We start from the raw sequence: 16,923 nt of genomic DNA, 5'->3' as shown, positions 1-16,923 counted from the left end.
CAGCAGAAATTCGATTTTCTCTATGTGCATGTAAACGCACTAAGTGTTTAGTTTGGATCAGTCACTAAGCAGGACAAGAACAGACTGCAACGGACAATAAGGTCTGCAGAGAAAATTATTGGTGTCAGCCTGCCCTCCATCCAAGGCCTGTACCTGTCCAGAATCAGGAAACAGGCAGGTAACATCTCTGCAGACCCATCACACCCTGGTCACAAATTGTTTAAACTTCTCCCCTCTGGGAGACGCTACAGATCACTGTACGCAAAAACAACCAGACACAAGAACATTTTTTTCCCTCAGGCTGTCTCTGTGATGAACAGCTAAAACCGGACTCAAATATCAGTAACATCAACTGTGAAATATCTGCACACTCATACCATACATGTCAACCTATACGGAATGTCCGTATTTTATATGGATTTGATTCAATAAACGTAGTATACGGGCGTATAAATAAAGTTATACGGATTCTTTAAAAAAACTTCAATATTTATTTAGAGCTATCAATTCCCACGACAGCCAGTAAAGAGTCTTATGAAATCGCACGTTATCTTGTGGTAGCGAGACTTCGTTCCACTTTTGATCATGCGCACACCGCATTGCGAGAATCCCGCCAACCTGGAAGTCATAGACATAAACATAGACGCCGCCTTCTGCATAGAATCATACGTCATCCTCGCCGCCAAATTGGATGTGGCAAAGTGGCGATTCTGAGAATAAAGATGCCTCATTCATGTGCTGCGTTTAACTGTACCAACAGGTTTACCGTCCAAATGAGATCACATGGGATTACCTTTCACAGGTGAGACTGGAAAAATACTTTTCATTGTATTTGGTCATTATAACATAATTTTACGAACAGATTTTTCTGACTTTGTGGCTAATATGAAGTCTCGCGCATAATAGCCGCTCGGTGAAACCTGTCTCCAAACAGGGAAGTATTTCCTTCGTAACTACGCTGATAACACTTTGTGTTTTTGTCAAACATTGGAGCTTTGTATTCATTCTGAAGGTTTATTGTTATTAATATTGAATAAAAAGTAACTTGGATATATCATTGTTAATTATCAAATTTTAGGTAAATTATTTTAATTTGCATCTTATACGGATTTTATAAGGGAAATACGGATTTTGGAGGTTGGTTATACAGGTTTGATTGACCAAAGGTTGACATGTATGTCATACTGTCATTCTGTGCACACTGTATATTTATATTTACTAAGTCATCCTTGCACTATGCACCATTTTGCACCAAAAGATTCTACTTGTACATAGCTTTTTTTTAATCTGTTTGTACTAAGAGAGCTAAGTGAAACCGGAGTCAAATTCCTCGTGTGTGTTCACATACCTGGCAATAAAAGTGATTCTGATTCTATAACCATAAATGAAGCTGCATCAAATTACTGTTATCTCTGAGCAAGGTTTGCTCCTGAACTCTTTATTCATGTTTACTTGATCTCTCACATACTCACATGGCTGCCAATCATGATAAAACTAGAGAGGAGTTGAACCTGCAGATATCACTCTTGCTTACAAAGGTCTTATCCTACTGCCAGAAAAAGAGGATCACTGATCATTTATAGTGGCTCATTTTAGCACAATTCATTTTAAATGCCCTAAATGGGTAGTTTTAGATCAATCATACAATGAACAGTGTAAATTTTAAGCTTTTTATATGCAAATCAATAATCATAGGAATCAACAGGTATGAAAGTTGAAGAGTGCTCTTTAGCCACAGTGTTGTTTACAGTAGTCTGTTTTCTGTTATGTGAAGTGATAACAGTCCAGAGTGTTTTCCTTCCCCCTTCTTGCTGCCAAGTGAAACACCAGCTGATGTTTAGATTTTCCAGTCCTACTTTACTAATGGCAGGACGTCTAGCTCTGCGATCAGCCAAGGCAACGGCTCTTCGGGTGTTCCTTAGGTCCAACACAGCTAGTCTGGACTTAAAGAGAAGTGCAGTTGGAAATGCACCAGCTTCTGTTCCTCGTGAGAGCATCAGGACTGAGGCTGACCTCCCTGAGATCACCCTTCCCACAATTCTTTACAGGCTGATCTTTAAAGGGTATTACAATCGCATGCATGAGCTGCAGGTACAGTATGCTAAGTGATGTAGGCTCTGCACATGTGGGGGCATTTCACTGCTATGTGGTTTATTTTCTTTATAATTAGTCATCTTGATACTTGGTACTGTTTGTTGGTGCTTAAAGTGCTCATCTTATGAAAATAACATCATAAAATCCTGGGTTTTCTGTGTGTGATATGCTCAAATAGGTTGTAAAGTTTACCGATAAATAAAACATTGGTTAGAAAAAAAATTTTTGCATCTGAATTCTGTTCCAAAAATCACTAAAAGCTTGTCCACCATTGTTAGATTGCAGTGATTTATAGGTCAGCAGCGCTGCATGTGTGACGTCATACAGTATGAACCACTGCTTTCTTTTGTGTCCACACTGATTCTGTAATATTCTCTGCAATGGCATGCGTTCTTGATACTAATTCTTTTGAAAAAGATGACGAAAGCTACAAGGGGATGGTACACAAGTGTCATAATAACATGATTTTATTTTATAATTTTAATAATTTCATTTTTAGGTGCCTGTAGAAGGGAATATGGAGTGCTGTTTTATGCCCTGGTCCCACAACACTGATAACTATAACTATACCTATAAGTGTAACTATGACCATACCTATACCTGAATTTAGTTCCAGTCTGGAGCAGTCACATCACAACTATAATCCCGACTATTGGTTGTTGGTTTTTGCAGGAAAATGTAGCAGTTGTATGCTGTTTGTGTGCACACCCAGTGCACTCAGCAGCACACAGTGGCTGACAGTGACAGCGAGGAAGAGATGCTTTTGATGCTCATTTTGCACAGAAGGCAAAGCCAAAAGAAGAACAAAAGGAGAATCTGGGTGCATGAAATCCTGCAGCACATAGATGACTGCTAATCTCAGACTCCTGGCACTCCCACATGTAACAGACCCACTCGGACATTCAGTGGCATGACAGACACAGCTATACATTGTACACACATGAGGCACATGCCTGTGTGTTTTGCTTTGAGAGGGCTAATAAATAAACCTTTAACACAAACAGGTAGCCTCAACTGTGACTGACACATTTTATCCTGTTTACAGTGGGCAATCCCACGGCGAAAGAGAAACCAATTGAAACCGAAAGAGTGAAAGTAATTATCATGCCGTTACGAATATTCTTTTGTGAATGAGTAAGTGGGCGCTCAAAGCTCCAACTCCGGTGTGAGTAAGCTGACAAGTTTTATGTTTCATGTAATTTAGGGAATAAAAAACAACAACATGCTATTATTTGGCAGATAGGAAAGTGTATCAGACAGGATACCTCGCACTGCAAAATCTATTTTTTACATGATCCATACACTGTAAAAAAAGAATAGTCGAGAATACTTGAAATTTCAAGGCAACAGTCTGCATTAAGAATTTTATGTTTTGCCAACGATGTATGCCCATGATAATCCAAACTATGATAACACTGTTATCTTTATTAAGAATTCTTAATTAAGTCAATTTTCAATTCCTCATTCTGCCAACATAGATTTCTCTTTTTGCTGAACAGTGGCATTCACAGTAGTACAAAAAGGCAATAGAGGTTCTCACAATTTTTTGGGGGGGCTTTTTTTTAACTTTTATAGGACAGTGTAGAGACAGGAAATGAGCAGGAGAGAGAGAGGGAGGGATCGGGAAATGACCTCAGGTCGGAATCGAACCCGGGTCCCCGGACTTATGGTATGGCGCCTTATCCACCTGAGCCATGACAACATGCGCTTCAACCGGAGAGAGAACCACATTGCCCAGCCCTTGCATTTGGGAGAGGAAACCCCGTGTCTTGGTCATTAAGAGCATGCGCTGAATAAACACCTGTGGCAATTATGTATTTTCAATTCAGATTATTCACTATTGCATATTTACACATCATTGAGGTGCACCCTATCAGTTTGATGTGGATTTTTCTGTTCGTTAATAATTATTCATATTTTCTTGTCCATTCAATTGTGAATATGGAATTACTTGAACAAAGCGTAATTCTATTTTTTAGAATTATCCACATCAAGAAAAATCCACATCAAACTGATAGGGTGCACCTCAATGATGTGTAAATATACAATAGCGAATAATCTGAATTGAAAATACATAATTGTCACAGGTGTTTATTCAGCGCATGCTCTGAATGACCAAGACACGTGGTTTCCTCTCCCAAATGCAAGGGCTGGGCAACATGGTTCTCTCTCGGGTTGAAGTTCATGTTGTCGTGGCTCAGGTGGATAAGGTGCCATAACATAAATCCGGGGGCCTGGGTTTGATTCTGACCTGAGGTCATTTCCTGATCTCTCTCTCTCCTGCTCATTTCCTGTCTCTACACTGTCCTATCCAAATAAAGATGAAAAAAGCCCCCCAAAAAATTGTGATAACCTCAATTGCCTTTTTGTACTACTGTGAATGCCACTGTTCAGCAAAAAGAGAAATCTATGTTGGCAGAATGAGGGAATTGAAAATTGACTTAATTAAGAATTCTTAATAAAGATAACAGTGTTATCATAGTTTGGATTATCATGGGCCCATCGTTGGCAAAACATAAAATTATTAATGCAGACTGTTGCCTTGAAATTTCAAGTATTCTCGACTATTCTTTTTTACAGTGTAGATGGTATTAATGGCAAAGTGTGTGTGTGGCTTCATGCTCTAACATCTTGGTTTTAGATCTTGGTTTTAATCTCACACAGCCCCCCGCCCCACACACACTTTGCCACACACGTTTACCAGCCATACCCACTCTACTGCCGGTGATCTTCTATACATCTTCCTTTTTCACTGTATTTTTGTACAGCTTGTGCTTTTTGTCATAAAGCATGGGATTCTTTGACACTTCTATTATCAGCTTCTCCTCCATCGATACAACAAGGATGTACAAAGATGTTCAGGAAAAACTGCATGTGCTCAGACAATATCACATGTAAGCAATTACCTGATTTGTTCAGATGTTTTATCGGATCAGGTTCAGGTCTGGAAAAATCTGTCCAGAAGCAATCTCACAGATACTGATAAACCAAGGCCTGAGCTATAGGTATTGTTATTGGTCTGGTGTGACCACCAACCACATAAACTGCAGGGGACCGATTTATTTATAGTTATCATTATAGTTGTAGTTGTAGTTATTGGCATTGTGGGACCGGGCCTTTAGGCACACCAGATCCATTACATTATTAGGAATGCGATGGATTTTAAGTCAGATTATATAAAGGAAATCAACATGCGGTTAGGTTAATATGGGACGGCCTTGGGCTGAGGTGCCCTTGAGCGAGGCACCTAACCCCCAACTGCTCCCCGGGCGCTGTTAGCATGGCTGCCTACTGCTTTGGGTATGTGTGTGTGCTCATTGCCCACGTGTGTAACGAACTCATTCATTCCGTAAGTGTCCTGCTGACTTTGGGCTATAATGGATCAAAATTCCACTTTTTTTCCTTTTTTTTTTTAATCAGCTACACTTGAACAGCCTTGAACGACGAACGACATACCTCTTAGGAGGCATGCTTTGGTTTTAATTTTGTTTTGGAATTAAAAATAAAAATTGTTAAAAATGTGCTACACTTTGCAAAGCAGACAAAGCCAGAAATGCTGTGAACTTTCAAGTGTTGCACATATGATGTCATGTCCTTTGAATTAACAATAATTTACCAGGAACGCATTCGTGTAATGGCAGACTCAAAGAGCTAAATTTACTGGCTAAATAGAACATGTTCCCAGTCTTGTATTAAAATACAACTTAGACAGTAAACTATTTAACATGTCTAGTTTTATAAGGTATAATTTCCAGGGGCGATGTAATTTTCATAAGACTAGCACTTTAACATTTGCAGAGTGAAATCAAAACTGGAGAAAAGTAAAAAATATTCTCTGAATCTTGTGATTGTTCAACATGGCTCCCAAACTAAAGATTGAATAACATTTACAAAAGCCTAATGTTTTTTCTTTTCTTTAGTTATATGAAAAACAGCTTTATGGCCCTATGTATAAAATAAGAGATGGCAACGGGCAAAAAATTGCACTGAATAGTGCAGAGCTGCTGGAGGAGCTGATGAGGAAAGATGATAAATTCCCTTGCAGAGCAGACACGACTGTCTGGACTGAATACCGAGATATGAATGGTTTGGGTTACGGTCCTATCACTGAGTAAGCCACACTGTGTTTCTTTGTGTGTGTGTGTGTGTGTGTGTGTTTTGTTGTACCTTTCTTTGTGTGTATGAGTGTGTTTTGTTGTTTTGTTTGCTGTTTTGGTTCACTTTAAAGTTTACTCTTATAAATCTGAATTAATCGTGAGCTGGGCCACTTTGTCGCGGATTGGTCATGCTAGCTGAATGGAATATATCTGATATACTAGTGTCATGCTAGCTGAATGGAATATATCTGATATACCACTCAACGGCAGCCAATATGATTTAAATATATCACTCAGATCCATGATGTATTTCATGTAAAAAAAAAAGGCATGTTTCAACACGAGAAGATAAACTTCACATCTTCAAGCCAACATGTAATGTTTTTGTTTTTGTATTGTATAGACACATTCACAAACTAAAAGTACCCAAAATTATCAAAACAATTCACTGATTTCCTTCCAAGTGACATATAGAGATTTATGTCATGGTTTTGGTTCTCCATTTCCCAGATGTAGGTCGTATGAAAAATATAGCTGGCGTATTTCCCAGTAAAACACCCATGTCCATATAATATAAATATTTCTTGTCATTCATTTTTGATCACTGTTCTTGTGACATGGAACATGGTGAAATACTGTTCCCTCTCTTGTGCATTCAGTGATTCAGCTATTATCTTTCTGCTATGCAATGAGCAGTTGTGGTCAATCAATGATTTCTAAAGCACCCATTTTCAAGTTTCAACAACACACAAAAAATGGCAGTTACTTCTACACTAGGAAGGACACAGGTTGTACAGGATCAAAACCAGAAAAGCGATACAAAATACCAGGCTTTTGCAAAGTCTGTGTGTTACTGAGAGTCCTTATATGTTTGCGCTGTGAGCTCTAATCAGTAACAGGTGCATGCTAATTCACTGTAATGGCATGCATGCGCTTTGCAATCTGCGGCTGCACACTCCAAGCTAGAATGCGCGTGGACGTGAAAGATGTAACCACACAAGTGTTTGACGTATCATGTTTGATATTCGATCGTAACTATATAGTAATGATGTAAAGTGAAAGCACTGGTTGACTGCTGAACACCAGGCACCCAGCAGAGTCACACCAAAATAAATGTTTTGGTGGTGTTTCTGGCACATGGCATGCAATGTCAAAGAAAGGAATAATTATGTATTTGTTACTGCGATGCATCTCATTATTGGTGTCACTGTCACAAGATAATACAGCAATTTATTGATGTGAAATATGCTACACTAAACCATTCGATGGTTCATATAATATTATTCTCTTCAGGCCAATTTTGTGCACTTGCAAATATTTTGCTCATATTCTCATGAGAAGCTCTGCTTTTAGACAGTGCTTAACTATGTTGTTGGATTAGAGAGTTTTTACAATACTCTCTTACCACAACATTAGTTTCTCAGCTTGTCACATATACTGGTCTTCAGGCTTCACTTTTTCTGTCATTAGTTTTTGTGGGGAGACATGAGACATTGAGGGGAGACATGGGAGAAAAATAAAATACGGAGGCTGACGTTTAATTTTTATTCATTATCAAAACTTGTAACATATGGACTGTATGAAAACACGATGCTGGTACAGCGATAGAAAAATGCCAATTAGATGAAAGATACATCTCATGGATGCACTGGAATGCATCATCAGTGATGTAACCTGGAGTCATCGGGTGTTTTGGGTCTTTCAACATCATACACCCTCTCCCAGGTGACCCAGCCAGGGTTGATCAGACCCCAGCTTGCATCCCAGCAGCATTTGTCCACGGATCTGCCCTCTTAATCCAAAGCCACTTCGTGGCTTTCTCTGTGGCTTCTGCTGCATTCTTCATGGCTTTCTTCTTTGCTTGCCCTGTGATGAGTGACTGCCCTGCAAAGCCTCTGTAACCCACTTCCACTGGTTCACATCGGACCCACCAGCCTTGCCTTTGGCATATGTCCAGAAGGTCCTGGTACTTGGCACACTTTCTGTCATTGGTCTCATGCACACGCTCTTCCCAGGGTTCAGTTAATTCCAGCATGATCAGTTGCTTGGTGGAGCTTGAGACAGTGATCATGTCTGGCCGCAGACATGATGAGCTGGGAACGTAAGCTGCTTGCCAAGGTCCACTTCCAATTGCCAGTCGCTGGTGGTGGTGAGGAGGCCAGCCTTTGGTCCTTAATGTGGGCGTGGCTTCTCACTGGCTCTCACAAAGACAATCCTCTGGGACTGGTGGTGGCCCTTGTTGTTGTGGATGGCTGTGGCTACACTGTCCGCCATTGCCTTGAGGACCTGGTCATGGTGCTAATGGTAGCAACCATCTCCCAGGGCTTTTGGGCAACTGCTGAGGAGATGTTCCAAGGAACCTCTTCTGGAGTACTGAGGGCAGGTAGGTGTTTTGCTCTTGCCCAGACATGGAGGTTTGCTGGACTTGGTAAGGTGTCATATACAGCTTGGACCAAAAACCTTACACAATAGTAGTCTGTTTGCAAGATGTTAGACCATGTGATCTGCTGCAGAACATTTTCCCATCTCATCCATGCCCCTTACTGTCCCAGTCCCACCATCCTGCTGGCCCGGACTTCCTCCATGCCTGCTCGTACTTTCCCCTGGATGAGGTGCTGCCACTCCTGGCCTTGGGCTTTGTCAACTCTTGTAGTCAGGACGTAGTCAATGCCTGCCCACCCTACTGCAACGGACCCCACCAGCATCCTCTGCTTCAGGCATGACTCTGCCACCTCCAAGGATCTGGGTGCACTCCATTTCCTGCCTGTCCAAACCTGGATGCCAGCTGTTGCCACCTTTGGGTCTCTGGATTCTCTGTATGGCAGAGCTGCCAGAGTCCACGACACCATGAATTCCTCAGTGAGGCCACTGACTGGGAGCTGTAAGGTGTTAGTGGTGCCATACAGAGCAGCACTGCTCTGGCTGCGTGGGAGTCCAAGCCACCTCTGCAAGTAACTGCTGATCTTCCTTTCTAGAGACTTGACCATGGAGATTGGTAATGTGTATATCAGCAGGGGCCACAGGATTTAGGAAAGCACAGAATGCTGGTAAATCCGGGCCTTGAACCTCCTTGGCAAACCAAACTTGTCCACCTGGGTGAGCCAAGTCCCAAGCTCTTCACTGGTTTTTCTGATGGATGCAGTGTCTTTCAGGCTGCAGTCAAAGATCTTCCCAAGGCACCTGATGGGCTGCTCCATAATGGATGGGATGGTGGTTCCGGTGATTGAGAACCAGAACTTATCCACCACTCTGTCCTTCTTCGGCACTAGAGGCCTGGATTTTGTTGGCTTAAAAGCTCATTATTGCCCAGGAGATAAGTTTCTCTAGGCCTTGAAGGATCCACCTGCTGCCTGCGACTGGTGTTGTGGTCACAGTCAGATCATCCATGAAGGCTCTTATAGGTGGTTTTCACACTCCAGACTTAGTCAAGGGACCTCTGCAGTCTGGCTCTGCTGACTTGACTGCCATGTTCATGGCAAGAGCATAAAGAATAACTGAGATTGTACAGCCTGTTATAATGCCCTTCTCAAGCCGATGCCAGTCTAATGCACAAGACCCAGCCATCACTCTTAACCTGAAGTTGTTGTAATAGTCCTTAATTTTCCTGGGAACATGGTGCCAAAGCAGGGCAAGCTCAACAAGTTTATGTGGCATTGATCCATATGCATTTGCCAGGTCCAGCCACAAAACACTTAGGTCTCCCTTTCCTTCTCTGGCCTCTCTGATGAATTGTGTGACCACACCAGTGTGCTCCAAACAGCCAGGCACTCCAGGGATCCCACCCTTCTGAACCGCCATGTCAATATATCCATTCTTCAGAAGGAACTCGGTCAGTCATTGTGACATGATACTGAAAAATATCTTGCCTTTCATGCTCAGCAGCAATATGGACCTGAACTGACTGATGGTCATTGAGTTCTCCTCTTTAAGAATCCAGACCCCCTCATCACACCTCCACTGGTTGGCCACCCTTCCCCTGCACCAAATCACCCTTAGGATTTTCCACAGTTGCTGGAGGAACTGTGGGCAATGCTTGTACACAGTGTACAGGACTCCAATTGGACCTGGGGCAGAGGCTGAGCTTGCTCCTCTGATGATTTCCTGAACCTCTGTCCAGCTGGGCTCCTTCATGACGAACCAGTACCTTCTTGGTGAAAATGATTGGGTTGGAAATAAATGCAGCACGCTTTCTTGCCCTTTCTGTTCCCCATCTCCTGTGCCACTCAGCCCTGTGTAGTGTCATGAGCTTCTTCCTTAAGATGTTACAGAGCTCGGTGAGTGGTTGCTTCTCCTCCTCACTGGCCACTTTGTGCTGCTTTTTCAGGGTGTGGATCACCTCAGCTGGTGTATCTTGCTGGACCAATGGTTCATTACATAGGGTGGCTGAGTGTTGCTTCTCTTGTTGTGGCCAAACCTTCCTGCTCCATAGCTGACTATGATAGATGTCATAGCCTTGACTTGGCAATCCACTACTCCCTTGGCTACTGTCTTTAAGATCTTGCATGTATCCGCCTCGAACTATGACGACAAGGGTTTGTTGCTGGCTGGAAGCCACTTTCTGTGGGACTGCTGTGCAGGGGTTGGGAGGTTTACCAAAAACCTGATGAGACAAAACAGTTCCATTCTCAAGAAGGAATGAAATAAGCTTAATCCTCATGCAGGTACACACCCACATTTTTAACAAATTTTTAAAATAATTTTATATTTGTAAAGCACAAGAAAAAACTGTAACATGATGAACTGTCCCAACTCTCTCCATCGGGGCATTTTAAATGTTTTCCCCCAGAATTTAAGTTGAATAAATAATAGTATACATGGTAACTCTAGGCTACATACTTTAATTCCTAACAAATCCCAAATTCACCAGCATACATTACACCATAGAATGGAGGTGGAAGCAAAGTAGAAAATACATGTTTTGGTTGACAAAAATATTTAACTGCACATACCTTGCTGCAGTGTCCAGCTTCATGGCTCCAAATGAAGTAGGTTACTCAAAGGGGCAACATCAAACTTCTGATGTAATCTAAAACCTGAATGGTTGAAATTAATTTATGGGAATACAAATTGTCCCAAGTGGGCAGCACAGTGATGTACTGGTTAGCACTGTTGCCTCACAGCAAGAAGGTTCTGGGTTTGAGCCCAGTGGCTGACAGGGGCCTTTCTGTGTGGAGTTTGCATGTTCTCCCCATGTCTGCGTGGGTTTCCTCCGGGTGCTCCAGTTTCCCCCACAGTCCAAAGACATGCAGGTTAGGCTAATTGGTGGCTCTAAATTGATAAATTGAGTGTGAATGGTTGTTTGTCTCTATGTGTTTCAGTCCTGCGATGATCTGGCGACTTGTCCAGGGTGTACCCTGTCTCTCACCCATAATCAGCTGGGATAGACTCCAGCTTCCCCTGTGACCATGCACAGGATAAGCGGTTACGGATAATGGATGGATGGATGGAAATTGTCCCAAATCTCCCCTGTTCCAAGTCTCCCCACTCTCCACGACATGGAACATTAAAGCCTAACAGTATCTTATAAGCAAATTGGTATTTCACTTTTAACAGACTTTAACTTGCCAGTGCACTTCAGTTGTGTGCTGTTGTGTGATTATTAGCTCATCCAGCTGACAGGCGATGAGCTTATGTTATCATGTGTTGTTTGTTGTCCATCCGCCGTCGTCCACAATTCACAAAAATTGCTTCTTCTCTCTCAATTCTTTACCAATTTTTATTCTTTTGGGCAGTAAGGTAGGTCTGCCTGGGCTGCATATAGCTTCGACCCAAATTTGCATAATTGCAATTAATAATGAAGATATGGAGTAATTAAGTCCTAATGAGCAGTTTCCACACAAATAATTTCTTCTCCCTCAATTCTTCACCAATTTTGATTCTTTCTGGCATGAAGGTAGGGGGACTTAGGGTCCATATAACTTCTACCCAGATTTGCTTAATTACAATTATTAATTAAGTTATGGACTAATTAAGCTTTAATGAATAGTTCAGCAAAAATCACTTGGTCAATTCCTTGCCATTTTAGATTATTTCTGGCAAATAGGTAGATATTCCTAGGGTGTATATAGCTTCTATATATAGCTTGTATATAGTGCATATAACTTGCAACATTTATTGCGTAAGGTCATTTTAGATCATTCCTTCTGGACTAGATGGGGCCATAGAGAGTTTTGCCATCATTGATGGTCTCGTTGTACATACAAAGTGGTTAGAAACTGATTTGCTGTGCGGTGGTGTGCCCCCCTCCCCCTTCTCCTCCTATGCTCCGAACAAAAAAAATTACACTGAAATTTACCCAGAATTACTTTAATATTCACCCTGTAGAAAGAGAAACTTTCAGAGATTACATTGCATGGAGTAAGACATAATCCTGATCACTTCTTAATGGACCCCATCCTAGGTGTTTTCCACAGCACCTGTTTACCTTTGTGATCCCTGAATAATTCATAAACACTTCAGATAGTTTCAACCAACAGTTTTCAGTTGTGAAAAATTCTGATTGTTTCTTGAAAGTAAAACAGAAAAATGTTGCATATTTTTCTAACTAGAGAAGGAGAGAAATGGTACAAACTCCGATCGGTGTTGAACAAACGTATGCTACATCCGAAGGACACTGTGAAGTATGAGAATGTGGTTAATGAGGTGGTCACAGATTTTATCAAACGGATATGCCATTTACGCAAGATGAGCTCCACTGGAGACCTGGTACCCAACATGTCCAATGAGCTGTACCGTTTCTCTCTAGAAGGTATGGTCTATCGAGTCTTAATTACAACTGCCCAACAGTTATAATTAGCTGAATTATATATAGACTGCTCATATAATTACAGGTTTTATTTTGAATGTGATGATACAAATGTAAGATGAGACATATGCGTGCTTATTCAGGAATCTCCAGCATTCTGTTTGAGACTCGTATTGGCTGTCTGGAGGATAAGATTCCAGCAGAGACTCAAAACTTCATTGACGCCATTGCCCAGATGTTCACTTATATTATGGCTGTGTCTCTGCTACCCAAGTGGACACGGAATTATTTGCCATTCTGGCGGCGTTACATAAGTGGTTGGGATGGAATCTTCAGATTTGGTGAGATGATGAAAACATTGCTGTAACAATTAGTTTCCTCTCTCTTTCTGTCCTTCTTTTCAAGTACATATGTATGATTTCTATTGTTTTTTAATCTGCTTGTATTCTGTTTCCTCTTCTGTGAGTTTATTTAAATTGAGAGAAATATCTGCATGGTTTTGAATAGCCTTCAAGCTAATTGACAGGAAGCTGGAGGACATTCAGATGTGCCTGGATAAAGGTCAGGAAGTTGCAGGAGACTATCTCAGTTACTTGCTCTCCAACACCAACATGAGCAAGAAGGATGTGTATGGGAGCATTGCTGAACTGCTCCTGGGTGGAGTGGACACAGTAAGGATAACGTTACACAACTATCTAACTTTGCTAATTAGTACAAAACATACAGTGATGAGAAGTATAATGAAGACTAAAACAAAATTAATTTCCTGTTTCTTAAGACATCCAACACTATGATGTGGGTCTTGTATCTCCTGTCACAAGATCCAAAGGCACAGGACACGCTGTATCAGGAAGTTAAGAGCATCATCAGTGGGGACAAAATTCCAACAGCTGAGGACATAAACAGCATGCCCTACCTCAAGGCTGTCATCAAGGAAACTCTAAGGTGGATAGAAAAAGACAGTTTACAATTACATGCATCTTGTACTTAAGTACCATATAGCATATACCTGCATGGTATGTAACTAGTTAAAGCCTTTTTACTGTATGTCACCAAAGATAGTGCACTGCAGTGGTGTACTTATCATATCCTGGGTAGGATGAATATTTAGCATTAAAGCAAATGTGTCACTTATCTGTTACCTCTTCTATATCAATTGATTTTTATCCATTATAAGAAGACAATTTTATGATTATGTTTAGAATGTACCCAGTTGTTCCCACAAATACACGCCTTTTATCAGAAAATGTGATTATTGGAGGACATTTCTTCCCTAAGAAGGTATTGTATTTTCTCCCTATTTTATTTATAAAATGTATCATTCTCCATAAATCACTGTTTAACTAATCAACCACTCCTATGAACAGACCAGCTTTGAAGTGCATCATTATGCAATCAGTCATGATGAGACAATATTCCCTGAACCAAGAGTCTTCAAACCTGAACGCTGGTTACGGGATGAGAGGGAGCGACCGAGACCATTTGGATCCATTCCATTTGGATTTGGAGTGAGAGGTTGTGTTGGTAAACGTATTGCTGAACTGGAGATGCACTTGGCTCTGGCAAGGGTAAGAAACCAGAGGACCTTACTGGATCATATTACAAATGTTATCTGTCTGTTTGTTTAATGGCAGTTATTCAGCAGTTACGAATATAAAACATACAGATATAGTAAGTCTGCACACCACTGTGAAAATGGTCTCTCATCATAGAGGGTTTTCCTTGCATTTCAACTGATCTAGAGCATTTTTGCAAGGAAGACTGGAATAAAATTGCCAAATCAAGATATGCTAAGTTGGTAGACACTTACCCAAAATAATGAGTGTTGTATTACAAACAGAAGATGCTTTATCAAAAACTTTAATTAAGGGATATGCAGACAAACATTATTTCTTTTTCATTTTTTCCCCCAAAACATGTCTGTGTTTCACTTGAATTTTGCTGCTTGCTATATTACATTAAAGAGGTAAAAATATATGACATGATTTATCTTGGATATATTTTTGTGACAAAACATACAGTTTTAACAGGGATGTGTGGACTTTTCAAATCTATGTGTATGTGCGCACATATTTTTATGTTTTGATATTTTATCTGATAGCTGATCCTTTCAAATGTTGCACTTTGTTTTGACTATCTAGATAATAAAGCGGTTTGAAATCAAGCTGGATCCTAAAGTCGGAGAGGTCAAAGCTGTCCGTCGTATTGTGCTTGTGGCAGACAGAACAGTCAATTTCCATTTTCTGGAGCGGAAAAATATAACCACTTAAAGCCGCATTGAGTGTTACCATCCATCATTTAACATCCATCAGACCGTAGTGTCATTATATTGCCAAATTCATAAACGAGGCACCTGAATAGTGTGGTGTTTGGCCAAAAATGGCCAAATGCACAGAGACCATTCTGTCACCTGTAAGGAACGCAAGCCCAGTCATTCTAGCAATCTTTGTGTAAGTACACTCTGTAATCACATTGTGTATACGTATTGATGCAAAAGAAAAACACAGAGAACATGTACTTTTGTGAGTTCTATTAGTATGGAAACACAATTTAATCTCATAAGTATATTCTAAAGAAATGAATTACAGCAGGGTTTTTTTTTTTTTAACTTTTTTCCTGTGTTTATAAAAAATGTTAGATTTTAAAAAATACCATTGCACCAATGGCATGGTATGATCACTTAGAAATATTGTATAAAATATTCAGAATATTCTATCAATATGATGTGCTATAAAGAACCATGAACATCATGTGAAGTTTGTTGTTGTGTCTGAGCATTACATTATTTGCACTTTAATTTATACAAAATCTGATTAAAAATTATCTAATTATTGTTTAAGAAATGTATTTTGCATCTCTGATTTTTACTTTACACTCACACACACACACACACACACACACACACACACACACACACACACACATATTTATGTATTATACACACATTTTATATTTTTCATATTTTATATTGGATTCACTTTTATAGTTTTTAATTTATAAAATAAATTAAAAATGATAAAAGTGAATCCAATATAAAATATGAAAAACACATAAGTTAGTAGAGCGGTTTACTTCAACCCATGAAATAAAGTGTAACTGAATAAACGTTAAGAACACAGGTCCGACCAATCAAGTCAGCAGATGAGAGAGCACTAAAAAGAAAATTCTACGACTGAAGTACAGTAAGCTAAAAAGGACTAACTTAGATTTCAAGAGTTAATGAAAATCACTCTACTAAAAATCACAGAATATATGAGATAAAATAAGGTGGTTTTTTTTTTTTTTAAATAGAGACAGAGACTATTTCGGCAAAACATACTACAAAACTACTTTGCAGAGACCTTTTTTAAACTTTCTTAATGATGTCACTTCCCTCAAAGCTTATCTAACTTGTTCCAATCTTCTACAGCAAAATTTGTAGAAGTCCACAAACCCCAGTTTCTATTGGCTGCAGTTTTTCAGATATAACTGTTAAATCTAGTGTTACAGTGTCTTGCAAAAGTATACATCCCCCTTGGTGTTTGTCCTGTTTTGTTGCATTACAAGCTAGAATTAAAATGCATTTTTGGGGGTTAGCACCATTTGATTGACACAACATGCCTGCAACTTTAAAGGTGCAAATTGTTGTTTTATTGTGACACAAACAGTAATTAAGATGAAAAAAGCAGAAATCTGGAGTGTGCATAGGTATTCACCCCCTTTCGTATGAAACTCCTAAATGAGAGCTGGTCCAACCAATTCACTTCATAAGTCACATAATTAGTTGATTAAGATCCAGCTGTGTGCAATCAACATGTCACATGATCTGTCACATGATGTCTGTATAAATCAACCTGTTCTGGAAGGACCCTGACTCTGCAACACTACTAAGCAAGCAACATGAAAATCAAGGAGCACTCCAGACAGGTCAGAGACAAAGTTGTGAAGAAGTATAGATCAGGGTTGGGTTATAAAAAAATATCCCAAACTTTGAATATCCCAGAGAGC

At 40.2% G+C, this 16,923-nt stretch overlaps 1 protein-coding gene across 1 annotated transcript; it reads left to right on the top strand.

The window, feature by feature from the left end:
* The first annotated feature begins 1,863 nt into the window (after positions 1–1,863).
* Positions 1,864–15,436, top strand: LOC132892181 (sterol 26-hydroxylase, mitochondrial-like). Its single transcript, XM_060930577.1, has 9 exons — positions 1,864–2,091; positions 6,015–6,205; positions 12,740–12,939; positions 13,080–13,277; positions 13,444–13,607; positions 13,715–13,881; positions 14,139–14,217; positions 14,304–14,504; positions 15,078–15,436. The coding sequence occupies exons 1-9, from the start codon at positions 1,864–1,866 to the stop codon at positions 15,204–15,206; spliced, it is 1,557 nt and encodes a 518-aa protein (XP_060786560.1). The 3' UTR covers positions 15,207–15,436.
* The last annotated feature ends 1,487 nt before the right edge of the window (positions 15,437–16,923 follow it).

The sequence above is a fragment of the Neoarius graeffei genome, chromosome 9, assembly GCF_027579695.1.
Source record: "Neoarius graeffei isolate fNeoGra1 chromosome 9, fNeoGra1.pri, whole genome shotgun sequence".
NCBI lineage: Eukaryota > Metazoa > Chordata > Actinopteri > Siluriformes > Ariidae > Neoarius > Neoarius graeffei.
Note: the sequence above shows the minus strand (reverse complement) of the source record. Positions and strands in the feature narration are given on the sequence as shown.